The sequence below is a fragment of the Salvelinus alpinus genome, chromosome 26 (genome assembly GCF_045679555.1).
Source record: "Salvelinus alpinus chromosome 26, SLU_Salpinus.1, whole genome shotgun sequence".
Classification (NCBI taxonomy): Eukaryota; Metazoa; Chordata; class Actinopteri; order Salmoniformes; family Salmonidae; genus Salvelinus; species Salvelinus alpinus.
In genome coordinates, this window is record NC_092111.1 from 16,161,804 (window position 1) to 16,182,685 (window position 20,882).

The window sequence follows — 20,882 nt, forward strand, 5'->3', positions numbered from 1 at the left end:
ATCTTGGCTATACTGTTAGCGAACACAATCCAAACAAGCTAACGTTAGCTAACTAGTTAGTAGCTTAGTTAAGGAAACCTGCAGTAGGTATATAGAAGTATATAGTATATGGAATTAGTACATACAGTTGAAGTTGGAAGTTTACATACACCTTAGCCAAATACATTTAAACTCAGTTTTTCACAATTCCTGACATTTAATCCTAGAATCCTAAAATTCCCTGTCTTAGGTCAGTTAGGATCACCACTTTATTTTAAGAACGTGAAATGTCAGAATAATAGTAGAGACAATGATTTATCTCATCACATTCCCAGTGGGTCAGAAGTTTACATACACTCAATTAGTATTTGGTAGCATTGCCTTTACATTGTTTATCTTGGGTGAAACATTTCGGGTAGCCTTCCACAATTTTCCCACAATAAGTTAGGTGAATTTTGGCCCATTCCTCCTGACAGAACTGGTGTAACTGAGTCAGGTTTGTAGGCCTCCTTGCTTGCACATGCTTTTTCAGTTCTGACCACACTTTTCTATAGGATTGAGGTCAGGGCTTTGTGATGGCCACTCCAATACCTTGACTTTGTTGTCCTTAAGCAATTTTGCCACAACTTTGGAAGTATGCTTGGGGTCATTGTCCATTTGGAAGACCCATTTGCGACCAAGCTTTAACTTCCTGACTGATGTCTTGAGATGTTGCTTAAATATATCCACATAATTTTCCTCCCTCATTATGTCATCTATTTTGTGAAGTGCACCAGTCCCTCCTGCAGCAAAGCACCCCCACAACATGATGCTTCCACCCCCGTGCTTCACGGTTCGGATGGTGTTCTTTGGCTTGCAAGCCTCCCCCTATTTCCTCCAAACATAACGATGGTCATTATGGCCAAACAGTTCTACTTTTGTTTCATCAGACCAGAGGACATTTCTCCAAAAAAGTACGATCTTTGTCCCCATGTGCAGTTGCAAACCGTAGTCTGGCTTTTTTATGGCGGATTTGGAGCAGTGGCTTCTTCCTTGCTGAGCAGGCTTTCAGGTTACGTCGATATAGGACTCATTTTACTGTGGATATAGATACTTTTGTACCTGTTTCCTCCAGCATCTTCACAGGGTCCTTTGCTGTTGTTCTGGGATTGATTTGCACTTTTCGCACCAAAGTACGTTCATCTCTAGGAGACAGAACGCGTCTCCTTCCTGAGCGGTGTGACCGCTGCGTGGTCCCATGGTGTATATACTTGCGTACTATTGTTTGTACAGATGAACGTGGTACCTTCAGGTGTTTGGAAATTGCTCGAAAGGATGAACCAGACTTGTGGAGGTCTACAATTATTTTTCTGAGGTCTTGGCTGATTTCTTTTGATTTTCCCATGATGTCAAGCAAAAAGCCACAGAGTTTGAAGGTAGGCCTTGAAATACATCCACAGGTACACCTCCAATTGACTCAAAAGATGTCAAATAGCCTATCAGAAGCTTCTAAAGCCATGACATAATTTTCTGGAATTTTCCAGGCTGTTTAAAGGCACAGTCAACTTAGTGTATGTAAACTTCTGACCCACTGGAAAATTATAAGTGAAATAATCTGTCTGTAAACAATTGTTGGAAAAATTACTAGTGTCATGCAGGAAGTAGATGTCCTAACCGACTTGCCGAAACTATAGTTTGTTAACAAGAAATTTGTGGAGTGTCACGTTCCTGACCTGTTTTCCTTTGTTTTGTATTCATTTTAGTTGGTCAGGGCGTGAGTTGGGTGGGTTGTCTATGTTTGTATTTCTATGTTGGGATTTTGTGTTCGGCCTGGTATGATTCTCAGTCAGAGGCAGCTGTAGATCGTTTGTTCCTGATTGAGAATCATACGAAGGCAGCCGGGGTTTCACGTGTGTTTTGTGGGTGGTTGTATCGCGTGTCTGCATTCGTGCCACACGGGACTGTTTGTCGATTGTTTCATGGTGTTCTTTTGTTTCGATTCATTAAATAATCATGGAAACTAATCACTCCGCATATTGGTCTGATCCTTCTCGCCTCTCCTCCTCGTCCGAGGAGGAGGATTACGACGATCGTTACAGAACCACCCACCAATCTAAGATCAAGCGGAGTGCAAACGGGCAGCGACAGCAGTGGGAAAAAACCCAGGACTCCTGGACTTGGGAGGAGATCCTGGACGGCAAAGGACCCTGGGTTCAGCCAGGGGAATATCGCCGTCCCAAGGCGGAGCTGGAGGCAGCGAAGGCAGAGAGGCGCTGGTATGAGGAGGCAGCGCGGCGACGCGGTTGGGAGCCTGAGAGTCAGACCCAAAAATTTCTTGGGGGGGGTCACACGAGGAGTGTGGCAAAGCCGGGTAGGATACCTGAGCCAACTCCCCGTGCTTACCGTGGAGTGAGAGGGCGTCGTACTGGTCAGACACCGTGTTATGCGGTAAAGCGCACGGTGTCCCCAGTACGCGTGCTTAGCCCAGTGCGGGCTATTCCACCTCGCCGCACTGGTAGGGCTAAGTTGGGCATCGAGCCGGATGTCATGAAGCCGGCCCAACGCATCTGGCCACCAGTGCGTCTCCTCGGGCCGGCATACATGGCACCAGCCTTACAGATGGTGTCCCCGGTTCGCCAGCATAGCCCAGTGCGGGCTATTCCACCTCGCCGCACTGGCAGGGCTACGGGCACCATTCAACCTGGTAAGGTTGGGCAGGCTCGGTGCTCAAGAGCACGTGTCCTCCTTCACGGTCCGGTATACCCGGTGCCACCTCCAAGTACCAGTCCACCGGTGGCAGCCCCCCGCACCAGGCTGTCTCTCCGGGTTCTCTCTCCAGCTGCTTCCACCTGTCCAGCGCTGTCAGAGCTTTCCTCCTCTCCAGCGCAGCCAGTGCCTATACCACGCACCAGGTCTACAGTGCGTCTCAGCCGGCCAAAGTCTGCCGTCTGCCCAGCGCTGTTTGAGCTGCCTGCCTTCCCAGCGCTGTATGAACTGTCTGCCTGCCCAGCGCTGTCCGTCGGTACTGAGCCTTCAGGGCCGTCCAGCCAGGACCTGCCAGAGCCGTCCAGCCAGGACCTGCCAGAGCCGTCCAGCCAGGAGCTGCCAGAGCCGTCCAGCCAGGAGCTGCCAGAGCCGTCCAGCCAGGAGCTGCCAGAGCCGTCCAGCCAGGAGCTGCCAGAGCCGTCCAGCCAGGACCAGCCAGAGCCGTCCAGCCAGGACCAGCCAGAGCCGTCCAGCCAGGATCCGCCAGAGCCTTCCGCCAGCCAGGATCCGCCAGAGCCTTCCGCCAGCCAGGATCCGCCAGAGCCTTCCGCCAGCCAGGATCCGCCAGAAACTTCCGCCAGCCAGGATCCGCCAGAGCCTTCCGCCAGCCAGGATCCGCCAGAGCCTTCCGCCAGCCAGGATCCGCCAGAGCCTTCCGCCAGCCAGGATCCGCCAGAGCCAGCCAGCCAGGATCCGCCAGAGCCAGCCAGCCAGGATCCGCCCCTCAGTCCGGTGCTGCCCCTCAGTCAGGTGCTACCCCTCAGTCTGCTACTGCTCTTTAGTATAGTGGGACTGACATGGAGGGTGGACATTGGGAGGAGGCCACGGAAGCGGGGGTGGACTATGGTGGGGTGGGGACCACGACCAGCGCCAGAGCCGCCACCGTGGACAGACGCCCACCCAGACCCTCCCCTAGACTTTGTGCTGGTGCGCCCGGAGTTCGCACCTTAAGGGGGGGGTTCTGTCACGTTCCTGACCTGTTTTCCTTTGTTTTGTATTCATTTTAGTTGGTCAGGGCGTGAGTTGGGTGGGTTGTCTATGTTTGTATTTCTATGTTGGGATTTTGTGTTCGGCCTGGTATGATTCTCAGTCAGAGGCAGCTGTAGACCGTTTGTCCCTGATTGAGAATCATACGAAGGCAGCCGGGGTTTCACGTGTGTTTTGTGGGTGGTTGTATCGCGTGTCTGCATTCGTGCCACACGGGACTGTTTGTCGATTGTTTCATGGTGTTCTTTTGTTTCGATTCATTAAATAATCATGGAAACTAATCACTCCGCATATTGGTCTGATCCTTCTCGCCTCTCCTCCTCGTCCGAGGAGGAGGATTACGACGATCGTTACATGGAGTGGTTGAAAAACTAGTTTTAATGACTCCAACTTAAGTGTATGTTAACTTCCGACTTCAACTGTACCTAGCAGCTGCTCAAAAATATTTAGGCGACTTTTCAATGAAAATACAAAATAGCTCACGTAGAACAGAAAGCAAATTTTCTCATGAGTCTTCCCTCACAGACCGTTTGGTGCACCGTTTGGCGCGGAGCATCGCATTAGTGGAAATCAATTCTGTTCTCAGGGCAGGCATGGTTGTAAATAGGTTCGAGTCATGTCGGGGACATTGTTAGCGTTTTAGCTTTCCCTCACTTTAACCTAATTATCGTAACCCACTGCGTTAATTCTCGGCAGACCTGCCCTGAGAAGTACGAGATACAGCTCTCTTTCTCGCTCTCACACACACACACACCACAGACCGCTTGGCGCTGCCAACTACAGTAGTGTTCGGGTACTACTGTAAATAAATACATTAAGTTAGAGTAATTTTACAGGAGGCTTACAATTATAGTTAATAACACTATTTATCAGCATTTTACCCATAATGCAGTGCAATCTACAGCATTAATTCTGTAAAACACATTTAAGGTATTTTACTGTGCATTCTACAGTGTTTTACTGTTGAAATTACATAAAAGTCTTACAGTGTGGACCTGTACTATAAGGGGGGAAGGTATGCAGAGAACGGCACCCACAAGGGGACTATTGGTGGTTAGAGCCACCCCTGATGTCTTTGGCTTTAGTGTCATGCAGACTGCTGAATTTGCAGCCACCAGGGAGGCAAGAGAACGATTAGAAAAAGGCTGGTATGTCTATGAGATTATTCTGCCATCTCTCTCATCTCCCTCTCCCTCTCTCACTCACTCACACACACACACACACCTGGACGAGAGAACAGGCAAAACACTCGTAGGGGCCTTGTTTATCTCATTTATCTAGGCCTTGTACATACAGCACTTGTTACTTTACAAGTGAGAACTTCTACATTTCAGTTTTTGTTTGCTGCACACATTTGCAACTCATGAAGCTACAAGCATTTTAAGACTTTCCCTGTCATCTGCAGTTTATTTCTCCCTACTGTATTTCTAACCTCTCAAAGTGTTTCCAATATGTTCAGACACCTAGAAAAAAGCAAAGGAACGTACTGTATATTGCAGCCCCACATCAGGCGCTATTGCTAAACCCTGGCCATTAACCTATGTTTATAAGACCAATACATTTCACCATAAATGGAGAGACATCTCATAAAGAAAAGATTCCAGCAGCACCCAGTTCACCGACAGACATAAATTCTGCCACCAACAGTGACAGCAAAGGCTGGTATTTTCTGTAAGATGTGTTAATTTTGCGGCAGGGGCAACAGACCAGAACGAAGAGGCATTGAGTTTGTGTCTGGCTTATACTTTCTCAATAAACCTTCCAAAGTGGCATTAAACTCAAAAGGATGAATCCCCCATTGTCAATAAATGAATCCTTTCTCTTTTTCTCTCACTGCATCTCTCTGACTCTCTCCCATATACAGTGGGGCAAAAAAGTATTTAGTCAGCCACCAATTGTGCAAGTTCTCCCACTTAAAAAGATGAGAGAGGCCTGTAATTTTCATCATAGGTACACTTCAACTATGACAGACAAAATGAGAAAAAAAATCCAGAAAATGTAGGCTTTTTAATGAATTTATTTGCAAATTATGGTGGAAAATAAGTATTTGGTCAATAACAAAAGTTTATCTCAATACTTTGTTATATACCCTTTGTTGGCAATGACAGAGGTCAAACGTTTTCTGTAAGTCTTCACAAGGTTTTCACACACTGTTGCTGGTATTTTGGCCCATTCCTCCATACAGATCTCCTCTAGAGCAGTGCTGTTTTGGGGCTGTTGCTGGGCAACACGGACTTTCAACTCCCTCCAAAGATTTTCTATGGGGTTGAGATCTGGAGACTGGCTAGGCCACACCAGGACCTTGAAATGCTTCTTACGAAGCCACTTCTTCGTTGCCCGGGCGGTGTGTTTGGGATCATTGTCATGCTGAAAGACCCAGCCACGTTTCATCTTCAATGCCCTTGCTGATGGAAGGAGGTTTTCGCTCAAAATCTCACGATACATGGCCCCATTCATTCTTTCCTTTACACGGATCAGTCGTCCTGGTCCCTTTGCAGAAAAACAGCCCCAAAGCATGATGTTTCCACCCCCATGCTTCACAGTAGGTATGGTGTTCTTTGGATGCAACTCAGCATTCTTTGTCCTCCAAACACGACGAGTTGAGTTTTTACCAAAAAGTTATATTTTGGTTTCATCTGACCATATGACATTCTCCCAATCTTCTTCTGGATCATCCAAATGCTCTCTAGCAAACTTCAGACGGGCCTGGACATGTACTGGCTTAAGCAGGAGGACACGTCTGGCACTGCAGGATTTGAGTCCCTGGCGGCGTAGTGTGTTACTGATGGTAGGCTTTGTTACTTTGGTCCCAGCTCTCTGCAGGTCATTCACTAGGTCCCCCCGTGTGGTTCTGGGATTTTTGCTCACCGTTCTTCTGATTATTTTGACCCCACGGGGTGAGATCTTGCGTGGAGCCCCAGATCGAGGGAGATTATCAGTGGTCTTGTATGTCTTCCATTTCCTAATAATTGCTCCCACAGTTGATTTCTTCAAACCAAGCTGCTTACCTATTGCAGATTCAGTCTTCCCAGCCTGGTGCAGGTCTACAATTTTGTTTCTGGTGTCCTTTGACAGCTCTTTGGTCTTGGCCATAGTGGAGTTTGGAGTGTGACTGTTTGAGGTTGTGGACAGGTGTCTTTTATACTGATAACAAGTTCAAACAGATGCCATTAATACAGGTAACGAGTGGAGGACAGAGGAGCCTCTTAAAGAAGAAGTTACAGGTCTGTGAAAGCCAGAAATCTTGCTTGTTTGTAGGTGACCAAATACTTATTTTCCACCATAATTTGCAAATAAATTCATTAAAAATCCTACAATGTGATTTTCTGGATTTTTTTTCTCATTTTGTCTGTCATAGTTGAAGTGTACCTATGATGAAAATTACAGGCCTCTCTCATCTTTTTAAGTGGGAGAACTTGCACAATTGGTGGCTGACTAAATACTTTTTTGCCCCACTGTACATTTTTTTGTGTCGCCTGTTTCGCCTTCTTTCTTTTGTGTATGCCTATTATCTCTCTATTGCAATATCCCTCTTGTTCTACCCTTTGCATCACTATCCATCCCTCCTTTTTTTCACACCCTACACAAGTGCACACTTAATTTACTGCAGTGGGCTAAATCAGGGTCACACAGTGTTTCTTGGTAGTCTGAAACAAATCTACTTTGAAACAAAAGTATACACCTCACAAACATGGTTACAGGCTTAAAAAAAAGAAGACACCTGTTCCATGTCAGATATAGAGTTGAGTATTCAATTTCGAGTTTGCATCCCAATATTATACTTTATATACATCACAGAAGACTGAAATTTAACAAAAACGTTTGATATAGAAACACTGGACTTTCGGTGGCTTTTCCACCCATGAGGCCATGGTCATTTGACTGCATTCAAACTGGACCACCATCTTTCAGTGATTGACATGCTGGAGCTGCACGACGCCAAGCATAGTGCGTCCGCGGTGGGGAAGATGTCGGGAGCTCTGGGCTTCGTGTCGGACCTGTACCTGGTGTCCACTCTGCGACTGCCGCCCAAACTGGGGGGAGTGCTGCTGGGCGTCTACAACAAAGACGACAACAGGAAGTACCTGGAGGTGGCCCTCATGGGCAAGGTCAACAAAGGTAGGGTATTGTCAGTAGAGGGGATAGGGAGGGAAGTGTGGTAGATAGATATTTTGGTGTAGCCTAAATTGATTTTTTTCAAGGCCTATACCTAAGACACAGTCACCCAATCCCAATAGTGGGATTCCCCAATCGACCCCTAGCCATACCCCATTGACACTTGGAGATCTGAGAGGGTTGTATAGTTGCAAAACAATGACCAATATGCATGTTGTTGTTTTTTCATATGGTGCTCTCGTTCTACAAACTGTTCTATGTAGGCTAGCTTCAATGATGCTTGGGGGGTTGCCTGATCTCTAAATTCTGGGTCCATACATGCTATTAAGAGAAGGGATTAAGATATCCTAGAACTCTCTTTCTTTGCAAATTACGGGCAAGTTCATCTCAGTTACCTAGAAGTCAAATTATCTCTCGAAAATGTGTACAAAAAATGGGGGGGGTTCCATTAACAATTGTTAACAATTGTGATTGCCTTTGTAGAAAGCGAAGTCTCCTCCCCCTTTCAAACAAACTCTCGGCCGAACCCCTCCCTTCTGCTAATTTCAATCGTGTTAATCTTGAGCAAAAATCTCTTTTTTTGTTTTCATGAATTTTTACGATTCAGCCAATTTTGACTTTGTGGCTATGGAACAACGAAAACCCAAAACTAGGAACTACTGTCCAATAGATATTAGGGGAAAGTCTATGTGCCAAATGTCCCCTCCTCTTCCAAAATTCGAAAGATGCTAACACCTGCGAAATCATGATTTGTCCAAATAACCAGTGACGAAAAATCCAAACGCAGGAACTACTGCTGCTCGTTATCCCTCGCATTCCATTCCTTCCAGACAAATTCTATGGTACCAGTTATAATTCCGTGGATCTGTCGACAAGAGATTACCTGATGTTTTAATCCTCTATATTTCTCAGTTCTGGTGCGCTATGTACGTGAGGACGGTAAACTCCACACAGTGAACCTCCAGAACCCCGGCCTCTCCGACGGACGCACCCAGTCACTCATCCTCCACGTGGGTGGGCTCCGACGAAACCACCTCCACATGGAACTCTATGTTAACTGCCGATTGGCCGACTCAGCACAGGTCCTGCCGTCATTTGTCCAGCTCCCATCAGAGGCGGAGTCTGTGGAGATACGCAATGGGCAGAAGGCCTATGCCAGGCTACAGGTGATAAAACACAACTTTTTGTTTTTCTAAGTTCCCAGCAGTCCTAGACTGAAGTTAAAGGTAGACTCAGAAATAAGAAATCATCATACACAGTGCGGCATCCTGCTTACATAAATCATGCCTCAAGGGAGTGCAATAATTGGGAAGAGCCAATAGTTTTTGTGAAGCAGAAAGTGGCACGGCTGCAAATTGTCATATTGCTTAGTCTACCTCTATTTCTTCAGAGCACGTTTCAGAGAATGCTCTCAGACTCAGAACGTCTCTAATCGTACTTCCTAACTTAACCATTTTTACTGCACTACTTTAAGACTAAAGCAAATACAGGGAGTATTCCGGATCCCCGTAGAAATCATGTGATTAGGTCATTCATTTGGCTATACAGTACATGAAACACAAACCCAGCCTGCCCACGATGATAGACAAATTCTTCATTTTACGAGTGTCGCTCATTTATGGTTGTTTTACATGCCTAATCTTCTGTCCACAACTGACATCTATGCCACTTAAGCAAATTGCCTATATTTGTCATAGCTAATAAGATGTTGTAGACATTAGTTTTCACAGGCAACTTCAAGTTTTGTGAGCAGTTAAATGTCTACTTTCCTATGAGCACCTTTTCATCCAATACATGGAACATAGCTGAGCTGCACATCCTATCTATCAGCTACATGTCTATGGCTCATGCTGAAGCTTAAATGGAGAACTAGTTAGCTGTAACCATGTGGTGCTGTCAGCATGTATGACTATCTGGCTGATAGATGCCACACTCACTGTGGACAAAGAGAGGGCTGTGTCGGGATGGATGAAAGAGAGAGAAAGGGAGGGAGGAATGAAAGATCTAAAATGAGAGGGTACACTGCAGCTATTGTTCCTAGCTTGTGTCTCTTATCTTGAATGGGCCGCTCAGGTGATATGCATGCAGGTGTACACGGGTACTGACCAGGATCATGTTCACTAGCCATAAAACAGAAGGAATGGTCGGAAGGGGAGTGAAACAGGGGAGGTACTATCAGAACTTGTCCAATAAGAAACAGTTGTTTTCCGTCTCACAACGTTTTGATAATTCTTGGCCACGGTGTGCCCCAATGAACACAACCCAGAGCATGTGCCTCAATATGTCTAAGTAAGACTTGGGGTCATTGCTCCCTCTAATTGTTTTCGGACACTGAGCAAATTACAGGTCTGCTGAACTTCCTGCACGTGTTTACTGTGAACACTGAGGCTGTACCCGCTTTAAGTTACAATTTTAAAAGTGGTCAGGTAGGCTACTATGGCTATTTGATCATAATGTAGACCTACCATAAGCAATTTTTAGGAGAAAATGCAGCCCATAACATTTTAACATGGGAACAGCTGTTCTATCATTTAGCCTACAGTAGCAGCCAATGTGTGGTGTTCAATGTAGGCCTACATTCCATGAGACTTTAAAAAAACATGAATCTGTTTATCCACTTGTCCTTCAGACAAGGTGACAGAAAATGTTGTTATATTGTGTTTGATGCAAAAAAACACTTTACAAAATAAAATGCATTATTATTGGCATACTATTATTATCATTAAAGAGAATCAGACAAAAATGTATGCTACCCTCTGTCTATTGGCTACTTATTTGATTATTCAAGCCTGTCTCAAAATAAAACAATGCCGCTTTAAGACATAAAAAAGCTCTTTACCTGACTCGTTTTTCAAAGATGACTAGAAATGTACACGTTTTGTGCTCTTGTAGGAAGTAATCACGCTCCCATTTCTGACAAAAAAAAATTTATAACTGGGGTAAATAACGCACTAACTAGCAAAGAAGATATAGAACAAATATACACACGTGGATACATGCAGCTCTAGCCTTGATCTCAAACAAGCACATGTACTCCCGACCGTGATTGTCATGTTGCATTGAAAGTGCCTAATATGACGTTGATTCGATCACAATTCCCACAGTAGATGGAAATGTTCATAGTGTTAACTAACGGGGGAAAACTCTAAAAAGTTAAGTTCAATCTCGTGCTTCTCTGAACGGGCTGCTATTTCTTCTTTGCGGCAGTATATGCCATTTAGCAGACTCTTTTAGTCCTGGAGGAGCTGCAGTCGGGGGATCTGTAGAGAACATTGCCTGGGTTGGTTGCATAAACATAGTCTTAGGCCTAGACATTGATTTAAAGTGGTAGTTTACTCCAAATACAAATTAGCATGAATTTCCACTTACCATGCCCCTTTGTGTGTGAGAGAGTTCAATAAGACTGCGCACACAATTTAAAGCTACAATATGTAACTTTCCAGGCAACCCAACCAGATTCACATTAACATGTCATTCTCATTGAAAGCAAGTCTAAGAAGTGGTAGATCTGTTCTATTTCTGCTATATATATGCTATATATCCCGTACTTAAGTTTCTTTTTTGCATCAAACCAAAGATTTTTTATAACTAGCCCAAGGAAGACCAAGGCCTGTAGTTTCCAATGGAACCAAATTAATCATAGTGGGCAGAACAAGCAAATAGGTGGGTAGAGCTAAGGATGAGCTAGTGATATCCTATTGGCGCGTTCTATCATTTATTTGCATATTTCCGTTAGGGAAGGCCTACTCTGTGAAGTACGCACACAGATAGAACACTGAGACAGATATTTCATTGGGTGTGTAAATGTGAAGCATCCGCTTGGCGTTTTCACTCACTACCAATGAGGTGATGAGAGGAAGCCCAGTGTCCTGCTGTTGTGCGGAAAATCTCTCCCCTGACAGAATTCTCCCCACTTGTTATGCCGAAAATCTCCCCCCTGACAGAATCCCCCCCCCCCCCCCCCTTCGCGTTCTTCATTGCTGCGACTTGCTTGCTAGTTGAGATTTCTGCTCTTCCCTCCTTTGTCAGTTTAGCCTACATTTCACTGATTTTAGTAACAGAAAGCATTTTTGTCTATTGTTTTCGGTTTGGCTATTTGTTTGAAGTGTAGCTTGTATGGCGCCCTGGGCGAACCCCCCCTTCAGTGCGGGGGCGGCGGATTCCGCCATGGGCAGCTGCCCATGTCGCCCGTACCTAAATCCGCTACTGATTTTTCTGTTAGTCTATAAATAAATCTCTTTGCCAGAATTCGTCATCTCCCATTTCTTATTCGACTAGTATTTTTGAAAGTGTAAGGATAATAATTCAGCCATAGTTGTTCTGAAATGTTTATTGCTTCCCAACATTTTACTTCCTCTATGTTTAATATAACACACATACATTAATTATTAATTTCGGTTGCCTATCCTGACGTGAAGTCTGTTCTATAGAAAGTAATTGACTCTGATGTGTTTTACAGAAACTATTTGACTCAAGCCAAAAAATTAAGGAAATTAGAAGTGGGGGGGGGGATTCTGTCAGGGGGGAGATTTTCATAACAACACCGGCACAGTGAGAAGATGAAGCGAGATGGATTTTGGCCGACTTTCTGCAAATGTTCTCATCAATGAAACATTTGATCTGTACAGAATATTACATTTTCTGTTTCTAAAACTAGAATCTGTAACCAACAGAGTGGACTGCGTTCTGTAGACTTTACCCTTTGCCAAAGTAAAACATTTTGCATTGTTTAGGAGGAGTTCAAGGGTGAATTGAGTTATTGCACACTTGCACCAAAGATTTTGATAACTAACCCAAGACAGACCAGAGACTGTCGTTTCCAATGGGAGCAAATGAATCATGTGCCGGTTTGCATGTGCAACTAATCATGTTGGGCAGAACAATATGTCACTGCCAGTCATTGGGCCTCCTCTCATCACCATATTTGATAGTGAGCGGAAACTCCAACCTGATGCTTCACATTTATACATCCTGTGAAATCACAGGAGGTTGGTGGCACCATAATTGGGGAGAACAGGCTCATGGTTATGGCTGGAGTGAATAGGTGTGTAACGATCATCGCGGGCTGAAGGAGAGGAGGACCAAAGTGCAGCGTGGTACGTATCCATAAAACTTAATCAATATGAATAAACGAACAAAAACAACAAAACGACCAACGAAACGAACAGTTCTGACAGGTGCAACAAACACTAACCAGAAAATAACCACCCACAAACAAAAGTGGGAAAACAGGCTACTTAAGTATGGCTCTCAATCAGAGACAACGATAGACAGCTGCCTCTGATTGAGAACCATACCAGGCCAAACACATAGAAATAGAAAACCTAGACCTACAACATAGAACTTCCGGCGCCGAAAAGAGATGGCCGCCTCGCGTTCCTTGGAAAATATGCAGTATTTTGTTTTTCTATGTGTTATTTCTTACATCGGTACCCCAGGTAATCTTAGGTTTCATTACATACAGTCGGGAGGAACTACTGAATATACGATTAACGTCAACTCATCATCGTTCCTACCAGGAATATGACTTTCCCGAAACGGATCCAGTGTTTTGCCTTCCACCCAATACAATGGATCTGATCCCAGCCGGCGACCCTGTGCGACGCCGAAAAAGGGGCAAACGGGGCGGTCTCGTGGTCAGGCTTCGGAGACGGGCACATCGCGCTCCACTCCCTAGCATACTACTCGCCAATGTCCAGTCTCTTGACAATAAGGTTGATGAAATCCGAGCACGGGTAGCATTCCAGAGAGACATCAGGGATTGCAACGTGCTCTGCTTCACGGAAACATGGCTAACTCAAGGGACGCTAACGGAGTCGGTGCAGCCAGCTGGTTTCTTCATGCATCGCGCCGACAGAAACAAACATCTTTCCGGTAAGAAGAGGGGCGGGGGGGTATGCCTTATGATTAACGAGAAGTGGTGTGATCATCATAACAACACACAGGAACTCAAGTCATTCTGTTCACCTGATCTAGAACTCCTCACAATCAAATGTCGACCGCATTATCTACCAAGGGAATTCTCTTCAATCATAATCACAGCCGTATATATTCCCCCCCAAGCAGACACATCGATGGCCCTGAACGAACTTTATCTGACTCTTTGTAAACTGGAAACCACACACCCTGAGGCTGCATTCATCGTAGCTGGGGATTTTAACAAGGCTAATCTAAAAACAAAACTCCCTAAATTCTATCAGCATATCGATTGTGCTACCAGGGTTGGAAAAACCCTAGATCATTGTTATACTAATTTCCGCGACGCATATAAGGCCCTCCCCCGCCCCCCTTTCGGAAAAGCTGACCACGACTCCATTTTGTTGATTCCAGCCTACAAACAGAAACTCAAACAACAAGCTCCCGCGCTCAGGTCTGTTCAACGCTGGTCCGACCAATCTGAATCCACGCTTCAAGACTGCTTCGATCACGCGGATTGGAATATGTTCCGCATCGCGTCCAACAACAATATTGACGAATATGCTGATTCGGTGAGCGAGTTCATTAGGAAGTGCATTGACGATGTCGTACCCACAGCAACGATTAAAACATTCCCAAACCAGAAACCGTGGATTGACGGTAGCATTCGCGTGAAACTGAAAGCGCGAACCACTGCTTTTAACCAGGGCAAGGTGACCGGAAGCATGACCGAATACAAACAGTGTAGCTATTCTCTCCGCAAGGCAATCTAACAGGCTAAGTCCCAGTACAGAGACAAAATCGAGTCGCAATTCAACAGCTCAGACACAAGAGGTATGTGGCAGGGTCTACAGTCAATCACGGATTACAAAAAGAAAACCAGCCCCGTCGCGGACCAGGATGTCTTGCTCCCAGACAGGCTAAACAACTTTTTTGCCCGCTTTGAGGACAATACAGTGCCACTGACACGGCCCCCTACCAAAACCTGCGGGCTCTCCTTCACTGCAGCCGAGGTGAGTAAAACATTTAAACGTGTTAACCCTCGCAAGGCTGCAGGCCCAGACGGCATTCCCAGCCGCGTCCTCAGAGCATGCGCAGACCAGCTGGCTGGTGTGTTTACGGACATATTCAATCAATCCTTATCCCAGTCTGCTGTTCCCACATGCTTCAAGAGGGCCACCATTGTTCCCGTTCCCAAGAAAGCTAAGGTAACTGAGCTAAACGACTACCGCCCCGTAGCACTCACTTCCGTCATCATGAAGTGCTTTGAGAGACTAGTCAAGGACCATATCACCTCCACCCTACCGGACACCCTAGACCCACTCCAATTTGCTTACCGACCCAATAGGTCCACAGACGACGCAATCGCAACCACACTGCACACTGCCCTAACCCATCTGGACAAGAGGAATACCCATGTGAGAATGCTGTTCATCGATTACAGCTCAGCATTTAACACCATAGTACCCTCCAAACTCGTCATCAAGCTCGAGACCCTGGGTCTCGACCCCGCCCTGTGCAACTGGGTCCTGGACTTCCTGACGGGCCGCCCCCAGGTGGTGAGGGTAGGTAACAACATCTCCACCCCGCTGATCCTCAACACTGGGGCCCCACAAGGGTGCGTTCTGAGCCCTCTCCTGTACTCCCTGTTCACCCACGACTGCGTGGCCATGCACGCCTCCAACTCAATCATCAAGTTTGCGGATGACACTACAGTGGTAGGCTTGATTACCAACAACGACGAGACGGCCTACAGGGAGGAGGTGAGGGCCCTCGGAGTGTGGTGTCAGGAAAATAACCTCACACTCAACGTCAACAAAACAAAGGAGATGATTGTGGACTTCAGGAAACAGCAGAGGGAGCACCCCCCTATCCACATCGACGGGTCAGTAGTGGAGAAGGTGGAAAGTTTTAAGTTCCTCGGTGTACACATCACGGACAAACTGAATTGGTCCACCCACACAGACAGCGTTGTGAAGAAGGCGCAGCAGCGCCTCTTCAACCTCAGGAGGCTGAAGAAATTCGGCTTGTCACCAAAAGCACTCACAAACTTCTACAGATGCACAATCGAGAGCATCCTGTCGGGCTGTATCACCGCCTGGTACGGCAACTGCTCCGCCCACAACCGTAAGGCTCTCCAGAGGGTAGTGAGGTCTGCAGAACGCATCACCGGGGGCAAACTACCTGCCCTCCAGGACACCTACACCACCCGATGTCACAGGAAGGCCATAAAGATCATCAAGGACAACAACCACCCAAGCCACTGCCTGTTCACCCCGCTATCATCCAGAAGGCGAGGTCAGTACAGGTGCATCAAAGCAGGGACCGAGAGACTGAAAAACAGCTTCTATCTCAAGGCCATCAGACTGTTAAACAGCCACCACTAACATTTAGCGGCCGCTGCCAACATACTGACTCAACTCCAGCCACTTTAAAAATGGGAATTGATGGAAATTATGTAAAAATGTACCACTAGCCACTTTAAACAATGCCACTTAATATAATGTTTACATACCCTACATTACCCATCTCATATGTATATACTGTACTCTATATCATCTACTGCATCTTGCCATCTTTATGTAATACATGTACCACTAGCCACTTTAAACTATGCCACTTTATGTTTACATACCCTACAGTACTCATCTCATATGTATATACCGTACTCTATACCATCTACTGCATCTGCCATGCCGTTCTGTACCACCACTCATTCATATATCTTTATGTACATATTCTTTATCCCTTTACACTTGTGTGTGTGTGTAAGGTAGTAGTTGTGGAATTGTTAGGTTAGATTACTTGTTGGTTATTACTGCATTGTCGGAACTAGAAGCACAAGCATTTCGCTACACTCGCATTAACATCTGCTAACCATGTGTATGTGACTAATAAAATTTGATTTGATTTGATTTGATTTAGAATACCGACCCACATCACACCCTGACCAAACTAAAAATAGAAACATACAAAGCAATCTACGGTCAGGGCGTGACAAGGTGGAATGATATCAAATACATCAAACACCGTTCCAGCCATTATTATGAGCCGTCCTCTCCTCAGCAGCCTCCACTGGGAGAAATATCTGGCTCATTGTTCTATCTGTGTTCAAACAGCTGAAAATACAATATTTTGGGTTGTGGAAAATTTATTTCACAGCGGTTTAGATGGTACAACTATACTTACACTATACTTGCTTGTTTTGTCACATAAACTGAAATTAGGCAAACTAATAGAATTTTAGCAACCATTAAATTATTTTTACATAGTGCATCTTTAACTGTACTGTGTGCATGTGTGTGTTTCAGGGCTCAGTGGACTCTCTGAAACTGGCTCTGGGTGGCTCCATAGCCAAAGCAGGAATCTTGACCGATTGTCCATTTCAGGGTGATACATATTTTCAAAATTCAGGTACAATCTTTGTATTTTTATACCTTTATTTTGCTAGGTAAGTCAGTTAAGAACAAATTCTTATTATACAATGACAGCCTAGGAACATTGGGTTAACTGCTTTGTTCAGGGGCAGAACAAAAGATTTTCACCTTGTCAGTTCAGGGATTTGATCTCGCAACCTTTCAGTTCCTAGTCCAACGCTCTAACCACTTGGCTACCTGCCTCCCCATGTATTTATGGTATACAACCATAAACACATGCAAACGATCCTCATACTCATTTATTATAATGTTGTGTTCACTATAGTCTCGGATACGCAGACCTAGTAGCAACAGCACTAGGTCTGGGATTAATGATGGATTGTCATGGTAACTTCTAAAAGGAGTAAAAAGTGTTCCGGGGAAGGTCCTCTTCAGACAGACAACTCTCCAAACAAATCACAAGGAAGACGTTTGCAGGCAAAACCTTTGTAGTGGTTTTAGTGAAGGTAGTTGTTTCAGACTAGCCACTTGGGAAATGCACTCATAAAAAATTACCTCCGTGATCTCTATCTTGCTAGCTACTGTACTATTTTGTGTCCGGGGGATGTTCAAGCTAGGGCAACAGGTGCATAAGGCAGTGATGTAGGAAAGCCAGATGTCCCAATTCCAGCCCTTTCCTCTATGCCAGATTGACATGTATTACTTACAAATGTGTAAGCTGGAACATTGGTACATTTTGGGAGGCAATCCGTCTATATAGAGAGACTGTTACCTTTGATATCTGCTGATATATATGCCCATCCACATCCTCCTACACAAACCTCACCTTAGGTAGTTGGTCAGTTAACTCTGTCAGTCCAGAGAGCCCATCTGACTTATCTGACTTAAAATTCTGCATGTTATATTTAAGCTCACAATTAAGTAGAACACAACATTTGACATAAACAGTTGCATTCATACGTTTTATTGACATGTCAATAAAGAAATAAGGTTTGCCAAAGCAGAAACCTGATCAAAATGAATGTATACGAATGCTGTAAGTACAGAAATGATTTGCTCACTGGGAAATGAATATCCGACTAGTCAGTGACAACTGTGTGGAGTTTTGAGTTTGTGACAGCAACTATGTAAGCTTATTACAGTATTATAGACACTATGTCCTGGAATTTCCAATGATCTTCTATGTAGAATAACCCCTTACCTTCTAATGACTCTTGTGTCGCTTGTGAGTGTCATAGAGCAGAACGTACGTGTTCGTGAGTCTCAGATTTTCATAAATAGCTTTTAATAGTTTGTAGCTCAAACCATTCAGACTTTTTGTATAAAAGACCCGGCCCCTGGCCCCCATCTGTAGCTCAAACACACAATGTTTAAAAGGGGTTAGAAGTCCGAAACGTGCGAAATGTACGGTGGGACTCATTGGATTAATAGAAGCTGATCTCGGTACTGTATTCTTATCACTTTAACCCCCTCTAGTGGTGAGACAACATAAATAACATAGAAATGTCATATTCGTTGTCCTTTCTATTTTCAGCATGACCATTTGAATGCCAGGGATGTTTACAGGTAGTAGTTCATGTATGTGAGAGGCATTGTTAGGAATAGTATATCAAGATAACTAGATTGTGTTGTGATTAAAGTAACTAGACTGTGTTGTGTTGTGATTAAAGTGGACTTTTCTGTCTCCATAGCTGGTGCCGATGTTAATGCCATTCTGGGTGAGTATCAATCAGAAAAATTCTGGTTTATCAACCTCCCCCTACCCAAATGCTAAATAACAATTATAGTTACCGGTATAATGCTATCATTTACTTTAAATGTTTTCCTGTGCTTATGTTCTAATGGTTGGACATCTCTGTGTCAGGTGACCATACCAAGGCTTTGATTGGCCAGCTGATCATCTTCAACCAGATCCTGGGTGAACTCCGAGAGGACATCAGGGAACAGGTAAGAGAGCGAGAGGGGTGGGGGGGGGGGGAGAGGCACAGGAGGAAGTGACAGTGATTCACGTATTGTCTTATCAGGGGAATGATAATGGCAAGGAAAAGTAATCAACATTTTAAAATTAATAGATTTGCTAGATAGTTTATCAAAGCCTAAGTCAGATACCCCATTGAGTGTAATTGGTCAATATTAGGAGTTCAGAAATAAAGTTGACATTATTAGAAAGAAGATACTGCATTATCCCCTTTTCTACTGTAGGTATGTCATAAAAAAATATTAGCTTTATTCATTAAATAAACATGACATCTTCCACTGAAAAATAAATCAATAAAAATGAAGTACCTTCCAGTGGACAAATAGCCTTGTTCTCGAGAGTAACTTCAATATACGTACAAATACAGTTTAATCAATTAAACATTTCTGGTGACTGCTGTATGTTTGTGATCTTCACAGGTGAAGGAGATGTCTCTGATTAGGAACACCATTCTGGAGTGCCAAGCGTGTGGTGAGTGCTTGAAGAGCAGTACTATACTAAGGCTGGGCCTTAGTGTATGAAACAGAGGGGATAAAATAAAGAAAAGATAAACAAAAATAGATGAGAAGCACAGGAAATCAACAGAGAGATATATTGAAATCTATTAAATACTTTAGCTGTGTTTGATTGGTCTTGCCTGGCGCAATGCAACCAATGGAAAAGTCCCTTAAAAAGGCAATTCACTGTAAAAAGGAGATCTCCCCACCACTGTTTCGGTAATAAGCTGAGGGATGGGGCTGGAGAAATGTAACCACTCTCAAATTCATAGACAGAGCTATGGATGGAAGGACTGACCATCCATGATGTCAAAATTATAGTTTTAACTATATTTTGAGGCTACAGTTTTTGTTTACATTTACTTTGTTTACAAACATTGGAGTAACACAAGCTTATGGGTTCTGATGGGATACGACAGTTGAACTAAGCTTACGAGGCATTTATAAGGGCTATTCTTCAAGAATCAATGGGTACATGATCATTCATTTATACGTTAAAGAAATATGCAAACCCTGCCCGTATGGCACTCTGTGCAGGCTCGAAAGGCATGCTGAGAAATGTCTCATCCTATTTTGAACGCTGGTCTGGTATGTTCTATGTGTTTGTTAACCAGGCTTCCACGAGCCCCACTCTCGCTGCGAGCCCAACCTCTGCTATAAGGGCGTTCCCTGTACAGAGACCCGGGAGTACCCCGGGTACCGTTGTGGTGCCTGCCCAGAAGGCATGACGGGGAATGGCACCCACTGCCAGGACATTGACGAGGTATTCTAAGGGTTCTATTTCTTGAGCACCAAAAAAATGATAGCATGATATTTCCTTAACATTCTTGGGTTAGTTTCCCAAAAGCTTTGTAGCTAAGGTGGCACATTATTTCTCTCGACAACCCAGCTGCAAGAGAATAACAATTAGAAAATGTATGTTTGGCGGCCAGCCTTCATTAAGTGAAGCACTTTGCCGTGCGGAAATAACACGAATACAATGACATTTGTATTGTTACGTTCTGTTTCTCTCTGTCTCTCTGTCTAAGTGTGCTGTAGCCCGGCCCTGTTTCTCGCCCGAGGGGTGCGTAAACACGGCCAAGGGCTTCACCTGTGAACCCTGTCCCGTCGGCTTCTCAGGATCCCTCCTCAGTGGGGTTGGGGTGGAGTTTGCCAAGAGCCACAAGCAGGTCTGACCAACATGAGACCCCCTGCCTCTCACACACACCCACATACACACATAAACATTGTGCACACACACACACACACGACACTCACACATACACACACACACGGGAGCCTTGCACA

The 20,882-nt window shown here is 44.8% G+C and overlaps 1 protein-coding gene across 1 annotated transcript in view; it reads left to right on the forward strand.

Moving 5' to 3' along the window:
• The window catches only part of thbs3b (thrombospondin 3b), a 38,624-nt gene that overhangs the window by 10,277 nt on the left and 7,465 nt on the right, over positions 1-20,882 (forward strand). The window contains exons 2-9 of the mRNA XM_071367995.1: positions 7,624-7,830; positions 8,740-8,993; positions 17,055-17,157; positions 18,812-18,838; positions 18,985-19,067; positions 19,518-19,569; positions 20,210-20,358; positions 20,624-20,764. Of these exons, the coding sequence (XP_071224096.1) occupies positions 7,624-7,830; positions 8,740-8,993; positions 17,055-17,157; positions 18,812-18,838; positions 18,985-19,067; positions 19,518-19,569; positions 20,210-20,358; positions 20,624-20,764 (1,016 nt within the window). The remainder of the gene's footprint in view (positions 1-7,623; positions 7,831-8,739; positions 8,994-17,054; positions 17,158-18,811; positions 18,839-18,984; positions 19,068-19,517; positions 19,570-20,209; positions 20,359-20,623; positions 20,765-20,882) is intronic.